The sequence below is a fragment of the Neolamprologus brichardi genome, chromosome 20 (assembly GCF_056152115.1).
Source record: "Neolamprologus brichardi isolate AB-2024 chromosome 20, ASM5615211v1, whole genome shotgun sequence".
Lineage (NCBI taxonomy): Eukaryota > Metazoa > Chordata > Actinopteri > Cichliformes > Cichlidae > Neolamprologus > Neolamprologus brichardi.
In genome coordinates, this window is record NC_142123.1 from 14,149,131 (window position 1) to 14,167,219 (window position 18,089).

Genomic DNA, 18,089 nt, shown 5'->3' on the forward strand with positions numbered 1-18,089 from the left:
GCTTTTGAGTGAATGCTCTAACCACGAGGAGGCTTGTCAATCTGAAACCATATCTTAGGAGCCTGTCTTCACCCACTCTGTCAACACTAGCCCTGCTGTCTACCCCGTTCCTCTGCTCCATCCATTTACTAAGCTTTCTATATTAAGGCCCAGATGCCTCCTCCCCTTCCCTGCCCATCAAATTGCTGTACATACACATTTCATCAGTGGAATTCTGTAGTACATTACACACACACTACTTGGCATTCTCCTGTTACACTCTATTATGATTTCAATTTTAATGCACATATGATCAACTGCAACTGCTAAGTGTGTACACCGAGCATTATGTTTAGGATTGGAGTAACTTTAAGGGGTTTTATGTGTTTCCCACCCCTGAAGAGCTGCTGACAGCATATAAAATTACAGTGATGCCTGCTTTAAATAGTACCTCTCCAGTATATACTTTTCAAAATAAAGTTTTCTGTGTTTGTCAAGCTTTAAATATTACTGTAGGTCTTCCAAGAATCCCATATTTGTAAGGTTCTTTACCAGTTCCTTAACTAATCAGTACTTCTCTCTAACATTTAAAATTTTAACACACATGCGAATTAATCAGTACGAAATAAGTATGCACTGAATATTCTTTTATATTATTCTTGATTTGTGTTTTTTTTTTTTTTTTTTGTCATTTCTATTAAAAAAAAAAAGAAGACAAATATTTTTTTGTCTTTTTTTTTTTTTTTTTTGCTCTTTTTTGATGTTGACATTTTTTATCCATCATCCGTAAAAGGCTGGTGGGGAGTTGTCATCACCCTACCAGGTGGGCGGACACATAAGTTTGTGAACATGATAGCTTAAGAAAAAGGTGACAAAGATTATGAAGTTCATACCATAGGAGCAGCTACTAAATGGTAAATGGCCTGCATTTGTATAGCGCTTTTCTAGTCCTTAAGGACCCCAAAGCGCTTTACACTACATTCAGTCATTCACCCATTCACACACTGGCAATGGCAAGCTACATTGTAGCCACAGCTGCCCTGGGGCGCACTGACAGAGGCGAGGCTGCCGGACACAGACGCCACCGGGCCCTCTGACCACCACCAGTAGGCAAACATGGGGTTAGTATCTTGCCCAAGGATATTTGTCATGCAGCCAGAAGGCAGCCTGGGATCGAACCACCGACCTTCTGATTAGTGGCTGACCTGCTCTACCACCTGAGCTACAGCCACCCCATATACTAAACATATTGCACAATTTCCATTTCAGTAAGCTCAAGGGTAAGGTCGGAGGTCAGGTTTCCTAAAAATCTTGAATGTGATAACTGTCACTTAGGATGTTTTACTGATGCCATAGTTGCATCAACTAAAAATCTCTGACAGGGTAAAATCTTAGAGTTTAGAGGTCAAGTTCTATATAAGTCTTGTCAATTGATAACTATGTTCATGAGCAGGACTAGGATCAAAAAATTGATGCTGGCATTTTTGGTCCATTATTAATAATCCGATTCCCCTCTCGCCCCTGCGGGTGGTCTATTCTTCAAGCTCGGGTCCTCTACTAAAGGCTGCACTTAAGACCGCACTCTTCTGGCCAGAGATATTGGATGTTGTTCCTGGGATCTGCTGGAGCAACTCCCCTAGCTTTGGGGGGGTCACTGCACCAAGTGCAGATTGCGGGATTGACTCCTGACCAGGGTGTCTGTATCTAGTAAGGGTCCCTAGGCTAGACCCTCAATGCAAACCAAGCCTACTTTGGATATGGGCGAGAGACAGATAACTGAAGCCATAACAGGTTGGTACAATTATTGTTGTGACAATTAGATTGTGCTGTTACAGGTGCATGTCTGATGCAGGGGCGTTAACACCTTTCTTATATCACCACTCTGAAGACCGATGAGCGTTGTCAACAGGTTTACTGACATTCAAAAGGGTAAAACTAAAAACAAGACAAAAAATACAGTCATGACATACATATGTGCAGCATAATATGCATTTATATACCACCCTGCTACTACATAGCATATGTCTAATTATGTAAACTTTTTAAACTACTACTGATGCTATCCCAGACGACCTCCAAAATCACAGGTAACTAGCTTAACAAAAGGACTAGCTTTACAGCCAAATACTGCATGTAATAAGTTGTAACATATACTTTAAATACATACCGGCGATACAACCATAAACAGAAGATGTGGACAGTATTTTTTCCAACAGGACACCATAAACTGTGTGCCGATATGTTTCCCTTCTCCTTGCTCACTTGCTTTGCTTGACTGAGCGGACTTCCTGTTCAATAAAGTTTTTTCCAAGCCGTTTCTAAAGTGCATTACTTGGAGCAACCACAGAGGGCGCTGTAAACACATAATAAATAACAACTGACTGAGAGTGATATTTTAGTGATACAACATTTTACAACTTTTAGTGATAACAGAACACAGATATTAGCAGTGGCTCATTGGTCAAAGTAGCCATTCATTTTAGTTTAATCCTTGCATCTCTTCCTTCCTTCTTATTTTCCTGCATCTATTTTCTTACCACGTTAATTTCAGCTTCCTCCATCTCTTTCTCCACAGTTGGTACTGTCAGTGCGCCCCAGGGCTGTGGCTACAACGTAGCTTGCCATTGCCAGTGTGTGAATGTGTGTGTGAATGGGTGAATGACTGAATGTAGTGTAAAGCGCTTTGGGGTCCTTAGGGACTGAGTAAAGCGCTTTACAGGCCATTTACCATTTACTAGCAGCAGCATCCTGTGACTGTGGCCTGGTTACTAGTTGTTGCAGGTACTACTGTTCATGGTGCAACAGCCCCGACAGCTAACATGTCGGTTAATGTGACACATTTTGTTGTATCTATTTTTAGTTTCTTTCTATTGTTTTGTCTCAGTTTCTCAGCTCCACCTTTTCGCCACTTCTTCCACACCAAACGTTTCCTACACAGTGCACAAGTGCACAGTAAAGGTAGGGGAGGGGCTGGTATCATTAGCAGATTTGATTGGACAATCCAGTGTCAATAATGAAAATTACTGAATAGGCTGCTGGTGCACAGCGGCCATTCAAGCTGGCCTGTCGGCCCAAAAGTGCATCAGCCCACTGGGAAAATTCCCAGTATGCCAGATTACCAATCGAGACCTGTTTATGAAGCATGTACAATTTTGGTAAAATTTCCTTTTTAACACTATACTTCAAAGAGTTAGACAGACAGTTAACCATTCAATTACACAATAAATAGAATGTATGAACAAAGCACTACCACTCCCACCCACTATAAAAGCCAAAGCACTGTGGATATGAGTGGTGCTATCTTGGGCTGCTGATTTGCAGCCACCATTTGTGCAATGAGGACAAATTTGTTTCAATTTCCATTGTCATCCATCCATGAAAGAAAATGGATGGATGAAGCCTACCCTAGGTGTTTTAGGGCGAGAGGTAGGGCACACCAGTTTCCCATCTATTATAGACTGGAGACTGTTAGAATTGCCAGTTAACCTACCAATACATGTTGTTGAACTGTGGGATGAAGTTGGAGTGTCTGGAGAGAACTGAGGCAAGCATGGGGAGACCATGCAAGCTCCACACAGAAACATTGCACCACTGCTCTGTGCTGCTTGTTATATAATTTGTATGTTTTGAAAAACAGTATAAGTAGTATTTCTTGAATGATCATTCTGGCAGGTGTATGTAATGTTCAGGACTTAAAAGCAGCAGCTGGAAATGTTAAAGCCACATTTAAAAACGTGTGTGTGGATGTTCTTAATGCCTTGTGTAGTTGCGTGTCTCTGTGTGTGGGTGTATGTGCATGTTTGTGATCTAAAGAGAGCGATAAACAACTCTGTTACAACACGAACCATCTGTCACCAAGAGTTGGACTGCAGAGCTGCAGTTTCTCACGCCTAAAAGTCCTACGCCCAGAGTCATTGCTGTTTATTAGTGAATCTTTTCTTCCACAGCAGGTGCTTACCAAACATGTCTGTACTTTAATGTATGTTAGATGCAGTGTGTGTGAAACCACCATGCATGCACAGAAAGGCTAAGCCACAAAAGAAAGTCTAAACTAGCCAAATGACGAAAACATCATGTACACACGCAAAGTCGTGCATGCAGGAAGATTGTAGTCACAGCCACACATTACTGGCCAAGCCACAGTTGAGAACAGCTGTGAGATATGGTCTGCGATAAGAGTGACACATTTGGGAGTGATGACACATTAATGTAATTTTACACAGGGATAAATTTCTAGATTGTAACACTGAGGCCTTGTACTAAATGTCACTGGTAGTCTGTTTGGCTATTATTCAGAACAGCTGTGTAGGATATGCAAAACACCTGACATCTATTTATATACCAGAGGACCAACTCTGACCTAAAAGTGACAATAGATTTAAGGAAGAAATCTTCATTTAAAAAACAGTTTTTGCAGGGTTTTCAAAGTTACAATATAGATTAAATTACTGAAACATTAAAGCTTCTCTACATTATATTTGCCTCAGAATATTTGGAAGTTCTTGAACCCACAGAGGGTTATCAGAAATATCCATTTCTGTAGCTACCTTCAGGTTTATGATGTTTATCAGGTCATATTATTGCTGCATTGGTGCTGGCAAGGTAGAGAAGTGAAATGGCGCTCATGATACCGATGAACCCTTTATTGTGTGTCTTTCTGTCTATCGTCACTGCTCCACTATCCAATAAAGGAAATAATGCTCAAAAAGTAATGAAAAAAAAGTTCAACAAATGTTCTAATAACACTGATTTGGGTTTAACATCTTCAACTTTAACTTCAACAAGTTTTAAACTTAGGTCCATATATGTTTAGACTCTTTACCTGTTAACTGAAACATATTCCAGTTATAGTTACAGTGGGGCAAAAAAGTATTTAGTCAGCCACCGATTGTGCAAGTTCCCCCACTTAAAATGATGACAGAGGTCAGTAATTTGCACCAGAGGTACACTTCAACTGTGAGAGACAGAATGTGGAAAAAAAAAAAAAAATCCATGAATTCACATGGTAGGATGTGTAAAGAATTTATTCGTAAATCAGGGTGGAAAATAAGTATTTGGTCAATAACAAAAATACAACTCAATACTTTGTAACATAACCTTTGTTGGCAATAACAGAGGTCAAACGTTTACTATAGGTCTTTACCAGGTTTGCACACACAGTAGCTGGTATTTTGGCCCATTCCTCCATGCAGATCTTCTCAAGAGCAGTGATGTTTTGGGGCTGTCGCCGAGCAACACGGACTTTCAACTCCCGCCACAGATTTTCTATGGGGTTGAGGTCTGGAGACTGGCTAGGCCACTCCAGGACTTTCAAATGCTTCTTACGGAGCCACTCCTTTGTTGCCCGGACGGTGTGTTTTGGATCATTGTCATGTTGGAAGACCCAGCCTCGTTTCATCTTCAAAGTTCTCACTGATGGAAGGAGGTTTTGGCTCAAAATCTCACGATACTTGGCCCCATTCATTCTGTCCTTAACACGGATCAGTCGTCCTGTCCCCTTGGCAGAAAAACAGCCCCATAGCATGATGTTTCCACCCCCATGCTTCACAGTAGGTATGGTGTTCTTGGGATGCAACTCAGTATTCTTCTTCCTCCAAACACGACGAGTTGAGTTTATACCAAAAAGTTCTACTTTGGTTTCATCTGACCACATGACATTCTCCCAATCCTCTGCTGTATCATCCATGTGCTCTCTGGCAAACTTCAGACGGGCCTGGACATGCACTGGCTTCAGCAGCGGAACACGTCTGGCACTGCGGGATTTGATTCCCTGCCGTTGTAGTGTGTTACTGATGGTGACCTTTGTTACTTTGGTCCCAGCTCTCTGCAGGTCATTCACCAGGTCCCCCCGTGTGGTTCTGGGATCTTTGCTCACCGTTCTCATGATCATTTTGACCCCACGGGATGAGATCTTGCGTGGAGCCCCAGATCGAGGGAGATTATCAGTGGTCTTGTATGTCTTCCATTTTCTGATGATTGCTCCCACAGTTGATTTTTTCACACCAAGCTGCTTGCCTATTGTAGATTCACTCTTCCCAGTCTGGTGCAGGTCTACAATTCTTTTCCTGGTGTCCTTCGAAAGCTCTTTGGTCTTGGCCATGGCGGAGTTTGGAGTCTGACTGGTTGAGGCTGTGGACAGGTGTCTTTTATACAGATGATGAGGTCAAACAGGTGCCATTCATACAGGTAACGAGTGGGGGACAGAAAAGCTTCTTACAGAAGACGTTACAGGTCTGTGAGAGCCAGGGATTTTCCTTGTTTGAGGTGACCAAATACTTATTTTCCACCCTGATTTACGAATAAATTCTTTACAAATCCTACCATGTGAATTCATGGATTTTTTTTTCACATTCTGTCTCTCACAGTTGAAGTGTACCTCTGGTGCAAATTACTGACCTCTGTCATCATTTTAAGTGGGGGAACTTGCACAATCGGTGGCTGACTAAATACTTTTTTGCCCCACTGTATATAATGGAATGAAGCAGATAAAAGACCTGAAGTTGATTTGAGGTGTGGTGTCTGCAATATGCAATTTGCAGTTTAGAAGATTTTGAAGACAAACAAAATGCTGTCAAATTGCTGGTGAAATTAGCCATACTTAAGCTGTGAAAACCCATTGCTACAATAAATAAATTGCTACAATATTGGATGTCCATGAGAGACAAAAAAGCCTGCACACTGCTGGAAAAAACATTCTTTGAACAGATAAGACCCAGATCAACCTCTACCAGAATGATGGAAAGAAAAATGTATGGAGATGGTGTGGAACAGCTAATGATCCAAAGAACACCACATCATCTGTAAAATATGGCAGAGACAGTGTGATGGCTTCGACACGCATGAACTATTAATGATGTGTTTATTGATGATGTGACACAAGGCAGAAGCAGCTGAATGAATCCTCAGGTGTTCGGAGGCATACTGTCTGCCCATCTAAATGCAGTCAGATGGGGCGCCGCTTCATAATACAGATAGACAATGACCCAAAACATAAAGCCAAAGCAACCCAGGAATTTATTAAAGCAAAGCAGTGGAATATTCATGAATGGCCAAGCATGCATTTCACTTGTTTAAGACTAAACTTCAGACAGAAAGGCCCACAAACAAACAGCAGAGCATTAAAAAGGAGGAAACCCAGCATCTGGGGATGTCCATGAGTTCAAGAATTAAGGCTGTCATTGCCAACAAAGAGTCTTTAACTAAGTATTAGAAATGAAAATTTTATTTTCAGTTAATTTCTCCAATTACTTCTGACCCCCTGAAATGAAGGGATTGTGTTAAAATGCTTTAGTTCCTCACATTTTTATGCAGTTTAATTGTTCAACCCACTGAATTAAAGCTGCAAGTCTGCACCTCAACTGCATCTGAGTTGTTTCATTTAAAATTCATTGTGGTAATGTACAGAACACAATTTTTTTTAAAAAGTTGTCTCTGTCCAAATATTTATGGAGCTAATTGTATTTATATCACAAAAACAGTCAACTCAACATACTTTATACTGTAAGGCAAAGATCATACAATGATAACCAACATCAGGAACCTTCACTGCCAATGATGGCTGGGAGCTCAGAGGATTAAATTAGGGTACTTTTAGGCCTACAGTGTTTCGTCCCTTTAAACCAAACTCTGGTTTGTTTTCCCCATTGGTGTAGTTTGTTTGTGCAGATGTGTACACAGTAATCACACTCGGAAGCAATTTGGTTCACTTGGAGTTTACTTGGATTTTTCCTCTGTGTGAAATGAAACCTTTCACAGGAAGAAGCTGATGAGTTTAAAAGTTTATAAACGTATCGGCTGATTTGGACAGACTTGCTGCTGCAAGCAGTTCTTTAATGTTAATGGAGTGAAAGAGTTCACCCACTTCAAGGCTGGGTTGTTAAGTAAAAGCCAGTCATATCCCAGACCTGCTCTCAGTTCTGGAATCACAAGGCTGAAAGTGATCTTGTATGAAGTCATGTGTGAGTGTGCATCATGGCAAATAAACAGAATTCTCCAAATGTCCATGTGTTCCTAAAATATTTTCACTGACTTTAGAGAACTGTGGGCTATATGAATTTTTCCTGCAGTTTATTTGGTAATGATAGTGGTAGCATAATGTTTACCTGCTGGTAAAACATATATTTTGTTGAAAGTCTCTGTAATATTACTGGCATCTGTGCTACTGGCATCCATATGATGATTGCTAAAGGCTACATCTTTATTAGAAATAATTACAAACTGTGAAAGGAATATTGAGAAGTGAGACTCCTCTGCTCTGTAATTTAATTCTTGTGAGTACACGAGGGCATCAAAGACGGGATAGGAAGCTGGGATATTGATTCAGTCTGGCGCCGTGAAGACTACTGCGCACCATCCTGGGATGAAAAAGATCCCAGAAATGACATGACTCCATGTCAGTGGTGACAGCGTAACATGATGATCATACACTTCAAAACATGCTCCACTACATAACTTTAATCACTGATGGCAGCGTGACTGAGGACGAGAGAGCATTGCTATGATGTTCACTGACTAATGCCAAACATAGCAGGATATTTTTGGAATCCACAGAAGTGAAAAAATAGATACACTATATATAGTTTCATCAGGTCCACATACTTACAAAAACAACAAAACAAAACAAAAAAACCCTGTAAAACTTTGTATTTGTATTGGTGTGTGACAGAGTAAATGAGACAAGCTTGCACAAGTACTTTGTAAAACAAGTAAGATGGAAAAGTGCTAAATGGTACGTTCAGTTACCATTCCTTCTGTCCTGGTGTGAACCGCTTGAATCAGTTAGTAGTGAGTGACACCTCATTATCCCACCGCAGCCCTGCAGAGACCAACACGCCAACGTATCTGTTTCTTTGTGTTGTTAGTTCTGTTTGCATGGATGCTCTGTGCCCTCAGATTAAGTGTTCATGACACGGGGCAACAAACACATACACACACAGTCACAGAGACACAGGTGCAGCAAAAACGACACATCACTGGGTTGTAGATGACAGCCTGGAGGATTTGTTTGTTCAAGTGCCACAACTTGAGTGCATTCATGGCTCACAATGGTAAACCTCCCACCGGGCTGGTGTTGTCTTCCCTTTATAGACCCACTTCCACGTAAAAGTTTCAACAACATGCATCCAAGGCTACGCTTATTTCAAACATATATCAACGCTTTTATTATTAAAATAAAATTATTTATAATCATAATTATTAGCTCTGCTTTGACGAGCAGGCTCTGCACACAGAACAGATGATTAACAGGCAATTTTATGCCCATATAAAATTTAATAAACATGAAAAACCTGTCAGTTATTGTAAACTGATTAAATTTAAGAAAACAAACAAAAACAAAAAAACAAAAGAAAAGAAAGAAAAGCTGCATATTTGCACTCCAAATCAAGAAATCGCGTAGACAAACAAGTAGTTCTTTGGGGTTGTAGTAGTGTGTAATGCCCAGAATAGCACACTAACAATGTTTTTTTTTAAAAAAAAAGAAAAGAAAAGAAACTACTGAGAGGTTTCCTCAATTTTCACCGTTCAATTATTGTAGATGTTTGCAAATAAGCAGAGTCTACACCAAATATTCACAATTTGGTCAGCTAAGTCTAAAAATGGAGGATTAAAAAAAATGCATACCAACCCTGGCACATTGAGCACAGACAGGTAAAATGTGAGGCATGCCGGTTATGAGCTGGGCTTTTCTACCAGAAAGTATTCACTGTTTAATACCAAAGCAATGCATAAATTAACATTTTATCCTGTTGATGACGATAGATGGAAAATTAGAGGATCACTAAAATCAAATCATCTGATAGCTTTACAGGTGCTTGACACTATCGCACTAGATGAAGGCATGTGTTGACCAAAATTAATACTTTCTAAAAACCATCAATGTGTTCATTAAATTTCAGGTGCAAATTCATCTAGCAAGAAAAATTGTGGAGCAGACAGCCAACAAAATAAAAACATAGGCCATTCCACCAGAACTGTCCAGGACAGGAGTGTTTTATTTGACATTAGAAACACACGTGATGACTTTGCAAAGTATTCGTTTGAATTCACATGTCTGACTTCATATCATGGCAGCCATTTACCCCCTATTGCAGGACAGGACGTTTATATCCCTAAAAATATAGAGTTACAATACAGTTAAAGCAACATTCAGCTCTAGTTATTTCCTGTAGTACAGAAGGAAAAAAAAATCTCATTATAGTCATGCTACTGTAAAAACAAACCCTGTATGGCAACATTCATTAGACATGCACAGTAAAATAACATGCAACTCGAGAGCGAACTGCTTTCTCTCTTCCAAACACCAATCACTGAGTCCAATCTGCAATGTAATCAGAGTATCATAACCATGTGTCATATGATATATTTACTTGGACACCTCAGCCTCATTTGTAAAGTGGTAACAAATCCCAGTCAAAAGGTCAGTGTAGCAATACCACACTAAAAATACTTAAATAAAAGTCCATTCATTTCAGTTTCCTTGATACAGTAACAGTCAGTGAAGATACACTTTAGATATTGTTATTATTCTTGTATAGCTCAACCTGCAATAAGTTACTTTCTAAAGCACCTACATCTGTGAGTTTAATATGTTTAAGAAGAATATTTTCATCTAAACTACACTGGTGAAGTATGAAGCAGGCAAAAACTGGTAGATATAAAAGTACTAATATCCACAACTTGCTACATTCCTCCATTAAACATTGATTTGGGTGAAATGTTTTATGTGCTTCAGAGTAACTGGGAAAGAATAAAAAAATAATACTATTTCCAGGTTATTTCCATACTTATATTTATGATGATTTTAATTCAAACACAAAGAAACATGTTTCTGCATGGGGTTTGTCAAAAGGCTAAAGTCACTGTTTGTGTGTGTGTGTTTTGGGGTGAGGATGTGTGTGTGTGTGTGTGTGTGTGTGACAGAGCCACAAACTGTCATTTCATTTGCTTTTTCCATTAAAAGAAGGATTGACTAAGGTTTATGAAAATGTGTTTAAATTTGTGTTTTTCATATATTTATACTACATGCACATGTGCAGTTGGTTTTAGTGTGATCGTGTATGTGTGTTTACGTGGGCATGCCCTCCCCAGTGGCAGTTTGTAATCAGCTGTCAAAGTGGGCACTGACCCCATCGCAGCATTTGAGAACTGCATGCTGGGAAACGAAAAGCTTTCAAGTCCACTCGTGCAGCAGCAGCAGTGAAAGTGAAGGACAGGCAGCACAGACATTTAACCTGCACTTGTTCAGGATATTGATTAGTTGCATTTTGTCAGTTGTAAGAATGGTGGTTTAAGCCTATGCATTTTTGTGTCTGTTTGGATTGTCATTTTTTAAACTCCAGTGACTTTATCAAGAACAGTAAAGAGCAAAGGTAAGATTTTATTATGGTTAATATGATAATCGTGGCTAAATATGGCAAACCACTGACAAAACAGGTACTAAAACAATCTGCAATCCCATTTTTTGTTTTCGTCGAAAAATGTAAATGTCATTCAAAAGTTTTACTCATGCATAGCAAGTATAACAATGTGTGTGATTTAAAAAATAAATAAATAACAACCATCTGAATGCATTGGTAGATGTTCTTGATCAAAAAAACCCTAATAGTATGAATGATAGTATAAATTTTATTTGACACTGGAAATTAAAGTTTTTCAGAAACAAAAGAACCATTTCTTGAAAAAACTGCACTCTTACTTCACCTGAAATCGTAGATTTGGTTTTTCTTCCAGAATATTGTGCTGGTGTCTCAAACCTCAGGTTAAAAATTTCAGGTCTGGCTTTTGATTTAACCATGGATAAAGATTCAGGGTCAAACTTTTGTTTAATATGCTCATTTATGTTCTTAAATTGGGATTTAAATCAGTATTTTTATCTTTTCAAACTTTAACAAAATCTTAACATAATTAATATTTTTAAAGTATTTAATGCCTGTGCACACACCCTATGTGGTTCTATCACATCAGCTTTGACCAAAATTTCGATGGCATGCAACAAGCTGCTTGCACAAACAAGGGATTGAGTTTTTTGATTGTTTGTGTTTTCGTGGGAGAGCAATTTTAAATTTGAAAAAGCACTTGCTTTGTTTTTGCTTTATGTTTGGCTAAAGATGATTGAGCTGGGCCTCCCTGATGGCAACCTGATTGATGAGTTGATGGAGCTGACAGCACAGAGCCTCAGTCACCTGGAAATCCAAGAACACTTCAACGTCATCAAAGAGATCGGACGAGGGAAATATGGGAAAGTGCTCCTGGTTACACATCGCTTTAGAGGTATGACTGCACTTATTCTTCTTAAAGAAGAGTATAACCGGTTTCCTTCTATTAGTGTTATAAAAATCTTTTGTTTCCCAGGAGAAATCAGTTACAGAATTTACCTTCTTTAATGTTAGGAATCTGATTAAAAAAATACTGAGTTTTAAAATTTCTTAATACATGGCAGAAAATTGTTTTTTATTTGCACTTCGCTGTTGTATTCTCACGAAAGGATGCAATATATGATGACATATAATGTTTCTGAAAAGTACATATTCAACAGACTTAAGACCAAAAACACGTAGTCATTTATAGTCTACCAAAAGTCACCAAAGTTGTTCTTTTTGTCATGCCAGACATCTCTGTGGGTTGAAATAAAATAAAAGCTACTGAGAGAGAGAATGCTTTAGTGAAGAAACCTCAGGTTAAAAATTTGGAAATTTGGAAAAACTGCTACTTGAAGAAAACATAAGATGTATGATGTCTTCTGACTCTGTGCAAATCTTGAAACCCGATGGCCCAGTGCAATTGAGTCAAATCAAAGCGGAGCAATAAGGGTGTCAGTGGAGACAAAGTAGACAGCCTGAATGCATAGCATGGGGTTGCAAAGGGTGGCTGGATTGAGGCCTGGAGGTTCTCAATTTCGAAACAGCTAGCGTGTATGGGGGTGACCCATACACGCTAGCCTACGTTTTGGAAATACTCTGTTGTTGTGTCTTAAATAATTATCATATTCAACTGTCATCAGTTTGATTGATCTGTTTAACAAAGTAACACAAACATGTCTATGAACTGGAATACTAATTACAAAAACATGAATGATCTGCAGGGACTCCCATGGCATTGAAAGTGATGCCCAAAACTTCAACTAAGCTGCAGGGCTTTCTGCGAGAGTACTGCATCTCCTTGCACCTGTCCTGCCACCCCTGCATTGTGGGTCTCTTTGGCATTGCCTTCCAGTCTAATGAGCATTACTGCTTTGCCCAGGAGCTGATCATTGGAAGGGACCTTTTTGCTGTCATTCAACCAAAAGTGAGTCAAACAATTGCAAAATAAGACTACAACTAGAGCCATAATAGTGGGTTTGTAAGATTGTAATGTAATGTAAGCATTTAATTGAAAGTTAATGCTAGCATGCTTATACTGTCACATGTGCACCATCTGACTTTAGTGTGTTAAGACATCATCTGTGAATTAGCATGAACCACAGAGTGCAGTTGAATTTGATGGCAATATTATTTGTTTTGCAGGTATTTTGTCGTAAGCCAACATATTGGCTCAGTGGTTAGCAGTGTTGCCTCAGGAGAAAAGGGCCCTGCATTTGATGGGTTTATGTGTGTTTCCTGTGTTTCTGTGTGTTTTCTCTAGGTGTTTGAGTTTCTCAGAATAACTCAAGATAACTCAGGATACAATAACGTACTTAAGATGTATCTTCTGGCCACCAAAGGAATGTAAAGGAAAATGTATCTTACTGTATCTCAATCAATCAATCAAAAAAAAAAAAAAAAAAACAGTCAATCAAAATGAAAATCAGTACATTTCTGCTTTTGGCCCTGGAAATCTGGGGACGACCCCTTCAGCACCGTCCATAAGCCATGGCTGTATTCAAATCTTCCTAAGATAAACTTGGGACATTTTACAACATTAAGAGGTAGACCCATCAAATATACAGACTTAAAAGATTCTAACGGACCGGGTTAATTTGAACTTAGGCTGACTGAATTAAACCTTTCACAACCAATATGAATGGTTTTCCAAATTTCTTGAACTCACATTCATCAGAAGAAAACATTTAGATGTTTAATGTTTGGTGAAAGAAATGATGAGCACTAGAAATATATTAAAAACGACTGTATCCAGCTTCTATATCAGTGTCACAAGCCCATCTCCAATTTCATTTGTTCTAGGTGGGTATCCCAGAATCCTCAGTAAAACGCTGTGTCCTTCAGATCGCCAGTGCTTTGGAGTTCATCCACACCCATGGCTTGGTCCACCGTGATGTGAAGCCTGAAAATATTCTTCTGCTGGACAATCTCTGCTGCCAGGTGAAGCTGGCGGACTTTGGCCTTGCCCAAAAGAGAGGAACCATGATACGTTTTATCACAGGAATCCTTCCCTATATGGCCCCTGAACTTTGTTCTGTAGCTCTGCCCGAGGGCCAGAAAGAGGTGACTGCTCCGCCTCTGAGTGTGGAGCCAAGTCTGGACACCTGGGCATTTGGCGTGGTTATCTTCTGCATCCTCACAGGCTACTTCCCCTGGGAACGCTGTGTGGACTCGGATGACTTCTATGAAGAGTTTGCAGACTGGTGGAGAATGGAAAATCGATCTAACGCTGAGGACGACATCCCTCCTTTGTGGAAAAGGTTCACTCCAGTAGCCATGGAGATGTTTGGTAAACTCCTGGCTCTGGATGCAGGAAAAAGGTGTTCAGTGGGAGATGTGAGAGCATATGTGGAGAAGGACTGGCTGAAGAAGGTACCGGGTAATGATCAGCAGTAAAAGTCGGGGGAAAAGGGAAAAAAGAAAGCAGCATTTCTCTGGATTTTGTAGCTCCTTATTGCTTAAAAACAATAAAAATATATGATGTAGCTCAAAGCCAGCGTGTGGTTTGCAGTGATCTTTAATATCATTCTGATGACTTTGTCATTGTGTAAAAGCACCCTAAGACTAGCAAATTTCTTGTCTTACTGACCATTCAAAATATCCATCTCACATTTGAACTGAAAATCATCAATAAAACTACCAGGAACATCTTTAGACTGTGGAAGGAAACTAAAGAAACCGAACAGATATGGACGTAAAGGACTCTGTGAATCCAGAACTTTCTTGCTGTGAGGAAGCAGCACCATCTTGCTGCTAGTACGCAAAACAGACAAAAAATAAAACAGGAGTTTTCTGCATGTATTTGTTGCATTTAACTAATAAAAAAATTATATAGTAACAGTAAGTTGGTGCGTGGTGATTGGCAGAGGTGCCTCAGGAGAAGAGGGCCCTGTGTTTTGAGTTTGCATGTTCTCCCTGTGCTTCTCTGGGCTTTCCTCAAGTCTTTGAGGTTCCTGATTCATGTTGCCTATCTTAGCTCAGGCTACTCTTACTAAAGAAATTTAAGTTAAATAAAAGTTAACTATACAACCTAATTATTTTTAAGGTAATGTCTTTTTTGTATATGGGATGATACAGACTGTATGTCAAAATACATGTGTACCTTATGGTACATACTAGTGGTGCAGCGGATCATGGTTGATTCGTAATCTGAACTGATCCCACTCCACGGTTCGGCACGCACGTGATCCGAAGATTCGAAAAAGAAAAAGTATGTGTATGGTGCGCGTGGTGGGTCTGTCAAGCGATAGTTATGGTCGGCGCTAGCGGTCGAAGTGGAGGAGCAGAGGAGTTTGTGGTATTTAAGCAGCCCTTTGCTGCCAAATCCGACCGGGCTAAAGCTATTACAAAAACTATCCGGTTGTTAAGTGATGACGTGACGAATCCTACTTCCGGGCCTAAAGTAGTCTGCGTTTAATATGGCTTTTGTGTTGTTAACATGTTTAATGTTTTGTAGTTTCTTCTATTTAATCTCAAAAAGCTCCTAAAACAGTCAGTGATCACTGTTGACCTCCCTCGGCTTTTATTACCGCTAATAATTTATTTAAGCTCAGTTTTTAAAACCTTAGGATGTAACTACAGCCCAGCCCATGCAGCAGTATGTGAATGACTAGCCTCGTATTGTGGATGGATTATCTCAGTCGTTCTCCTGGCTGAAGTTTGGTCCTTTTACAGCATCCTGCCATGCGATTACATTTGTTCCTGACCACCGAGAACACTCACGTTAACTTTTATCGAGTGGAAAAAAAGTTAGCTTGTTTATATTATGCTAACATAGCTGTGTCGCTAGCGGTCACGTAGCACATCATTATATACCAGCTAGCCAAACTTCAGTAACCCTACAAACGTCACTGCTGTTTAGTTTTCTGTCTTCATTTATGTTGGAAGTGATAACAGAGCTGTACGTTTTAATTTTTTTCCAAAACCCCGCAGTCAGGACGTGCTATATTGTATTTAGATAGAAACAAGCGAGCTAACTTCCTGCTAACTTCTAACTCCGTTAAATGTCATAAATTCCGTTTTCATGGATGCCTGGATGTTAAACTCAATTGTTACACCTGGTAGAGAAGAACACTGATCATTTTATTAAAGATGAAAGACTTTAGACAGTTTTTCAACTCTCAGTAATGCCATAGTGATCGTTTGATATGTGGACCTCCAGCGGAGTTTAGGCCCAGACACTCCTAGTGACGTCAGACTTAACAACCGGATTGGGGTGTTTAGCTGCAGACAGGAGGCCATATTCCATTGTGCGAAACAAGGGGTTTAAACTATGATGAACGTGCTTGAGCCACGCTATGATATCCCGTTTGCGTCCACTTTAGTGGCAAGATCGTTCCAAGCATGTACGAGCAGGAAAAGATTAAAGTTATGGCTGAACTGTCCCAGGCATCTTCTGTTGCCCTAACTACTACAAATGGGTGGACTTCCAGGGCAACGGAAAGCTACGTGACCGTGACAGCTCATTATATCACAGCAGAGTGCGATATAATGAGTGGTATGTATTATTGTAGGGGCTACCTTACAATATAAAGCACCTTGAGGCGACTGTTGTTGTGATTTGGCGCTTTATAAATACAATTGAATTGAATTGAATTGAGTGGTAGATACAAAGCCCTGTACTGCCCTATACTGTACCATAATTTTTTTTTAAATAATTGAGTGGAATGAGTGTTGAGTTGAATTTTTTTAACAGACAAAAAAATACTTCAATAAGTAAATGTTAAATTTTTGTCTTTTTTCTTTTTTTGCTGACCCGAAAATTGATCCGATCTGTGACTTAAAACCACGATCCGAACCGTGAGATTTTTGATCCGTTGCACCACTAGTACATACAGTATTTTTGAGGTTTTGAGTAGTATAACACATAGACTGTGCCTGCAGGGACAGAGTTGAATTTTATTTGAATTTACGTCCACCAGAAATACAAATGACCTAATAATCATCTATGAAATTTATGTTTGATTCCTGCAAAAACAGCATAAAATGAGAAAACAGATGGAAAACAATAAAAAAAAGGAGGGAACAGAGACGGTTGCAGAGAAACCGAAACAATGAGAAACTGACATACAGAAAACAATTAACGCAAAGCTACTGCAGTTGCAGCAGAGTGCTTCTAGTTTTTCATACACTGCTTTTGTATTTTCACTTAGTTTCTGTGAAATAAACAATGACATGGTGTAATAAGACCAGATGATTTTTCTTTATGTTCTTATATGTAAAAACTAAACATTTAAAAAAAAGTGTGTGTACCCAGCATGCAAAAATATACAATTCATGATTATATGTTCTGTAGTTATATGGTTATTTCTATCTTATGTACAAAGAGAAACCCCAAGAAGTTGATTCTGTTTATCTGGACGCAGCATTTTCAGCGGGAGAAACATTTCATCACTTATTCAAATGACTTCTTCAGTCTCAGCTGAATGCAGGTTTCCCCAAATTTATACACAGTAAATCTGCATAATGAATGAAACTAGCACCACTGACGATCATTAATATGCAAATTGTCATGACCACTGATCAATGACGATTGGTCATGAGTACCATTCACAGAGAGACATCTTTCACCATCTTACAATGATTGCAGCTCACGGCTGAAATACACACAGTTACGTAAAACAGATCAAAATCATGACCTCACAAGTCATTTTTTGTACCCCATCTGTAATACTTTATTGACCTTTCTTTAATAAGGTTACATGCATAATCTCCACCAGTGTTCCTTTCTGATTGGAATGTTTCAGGATCTGA

General features: G+C 39.4%; 1 protein-coding gene across 1 annotated transcript; it reads left to right on the top strand.

Annotated features, from left to right (window-relative positions):
• Positions 1-11,148: 11,148 nt before the first annotated feature.
• On the top strand, positions 11,149-15,174 carry si:dkey-8e10.3 (serine/threonine-protein kinase SBK1). The gene is made up of 4 exons (XM_006809574.3): positions 11,149-11,348; positions 12,087-12,249; positions 13,061-13,263; positions 14,139-15,174. The coding sequence occupies exons 2-4, from the start codon at positions 12,087-12,089 to the stop codon at positions 14,730-14,732; spliced, it is 960 nt and encodes a 319-aa protein (XP_006809637.2). The 5' UTR covers positions 11,149-11,348; the 3' UTR covers positions 14,733-15,174.
• The last annotated feature ends 2,915 nt before the right edge of the window (positions 15,175-18,089 follow it).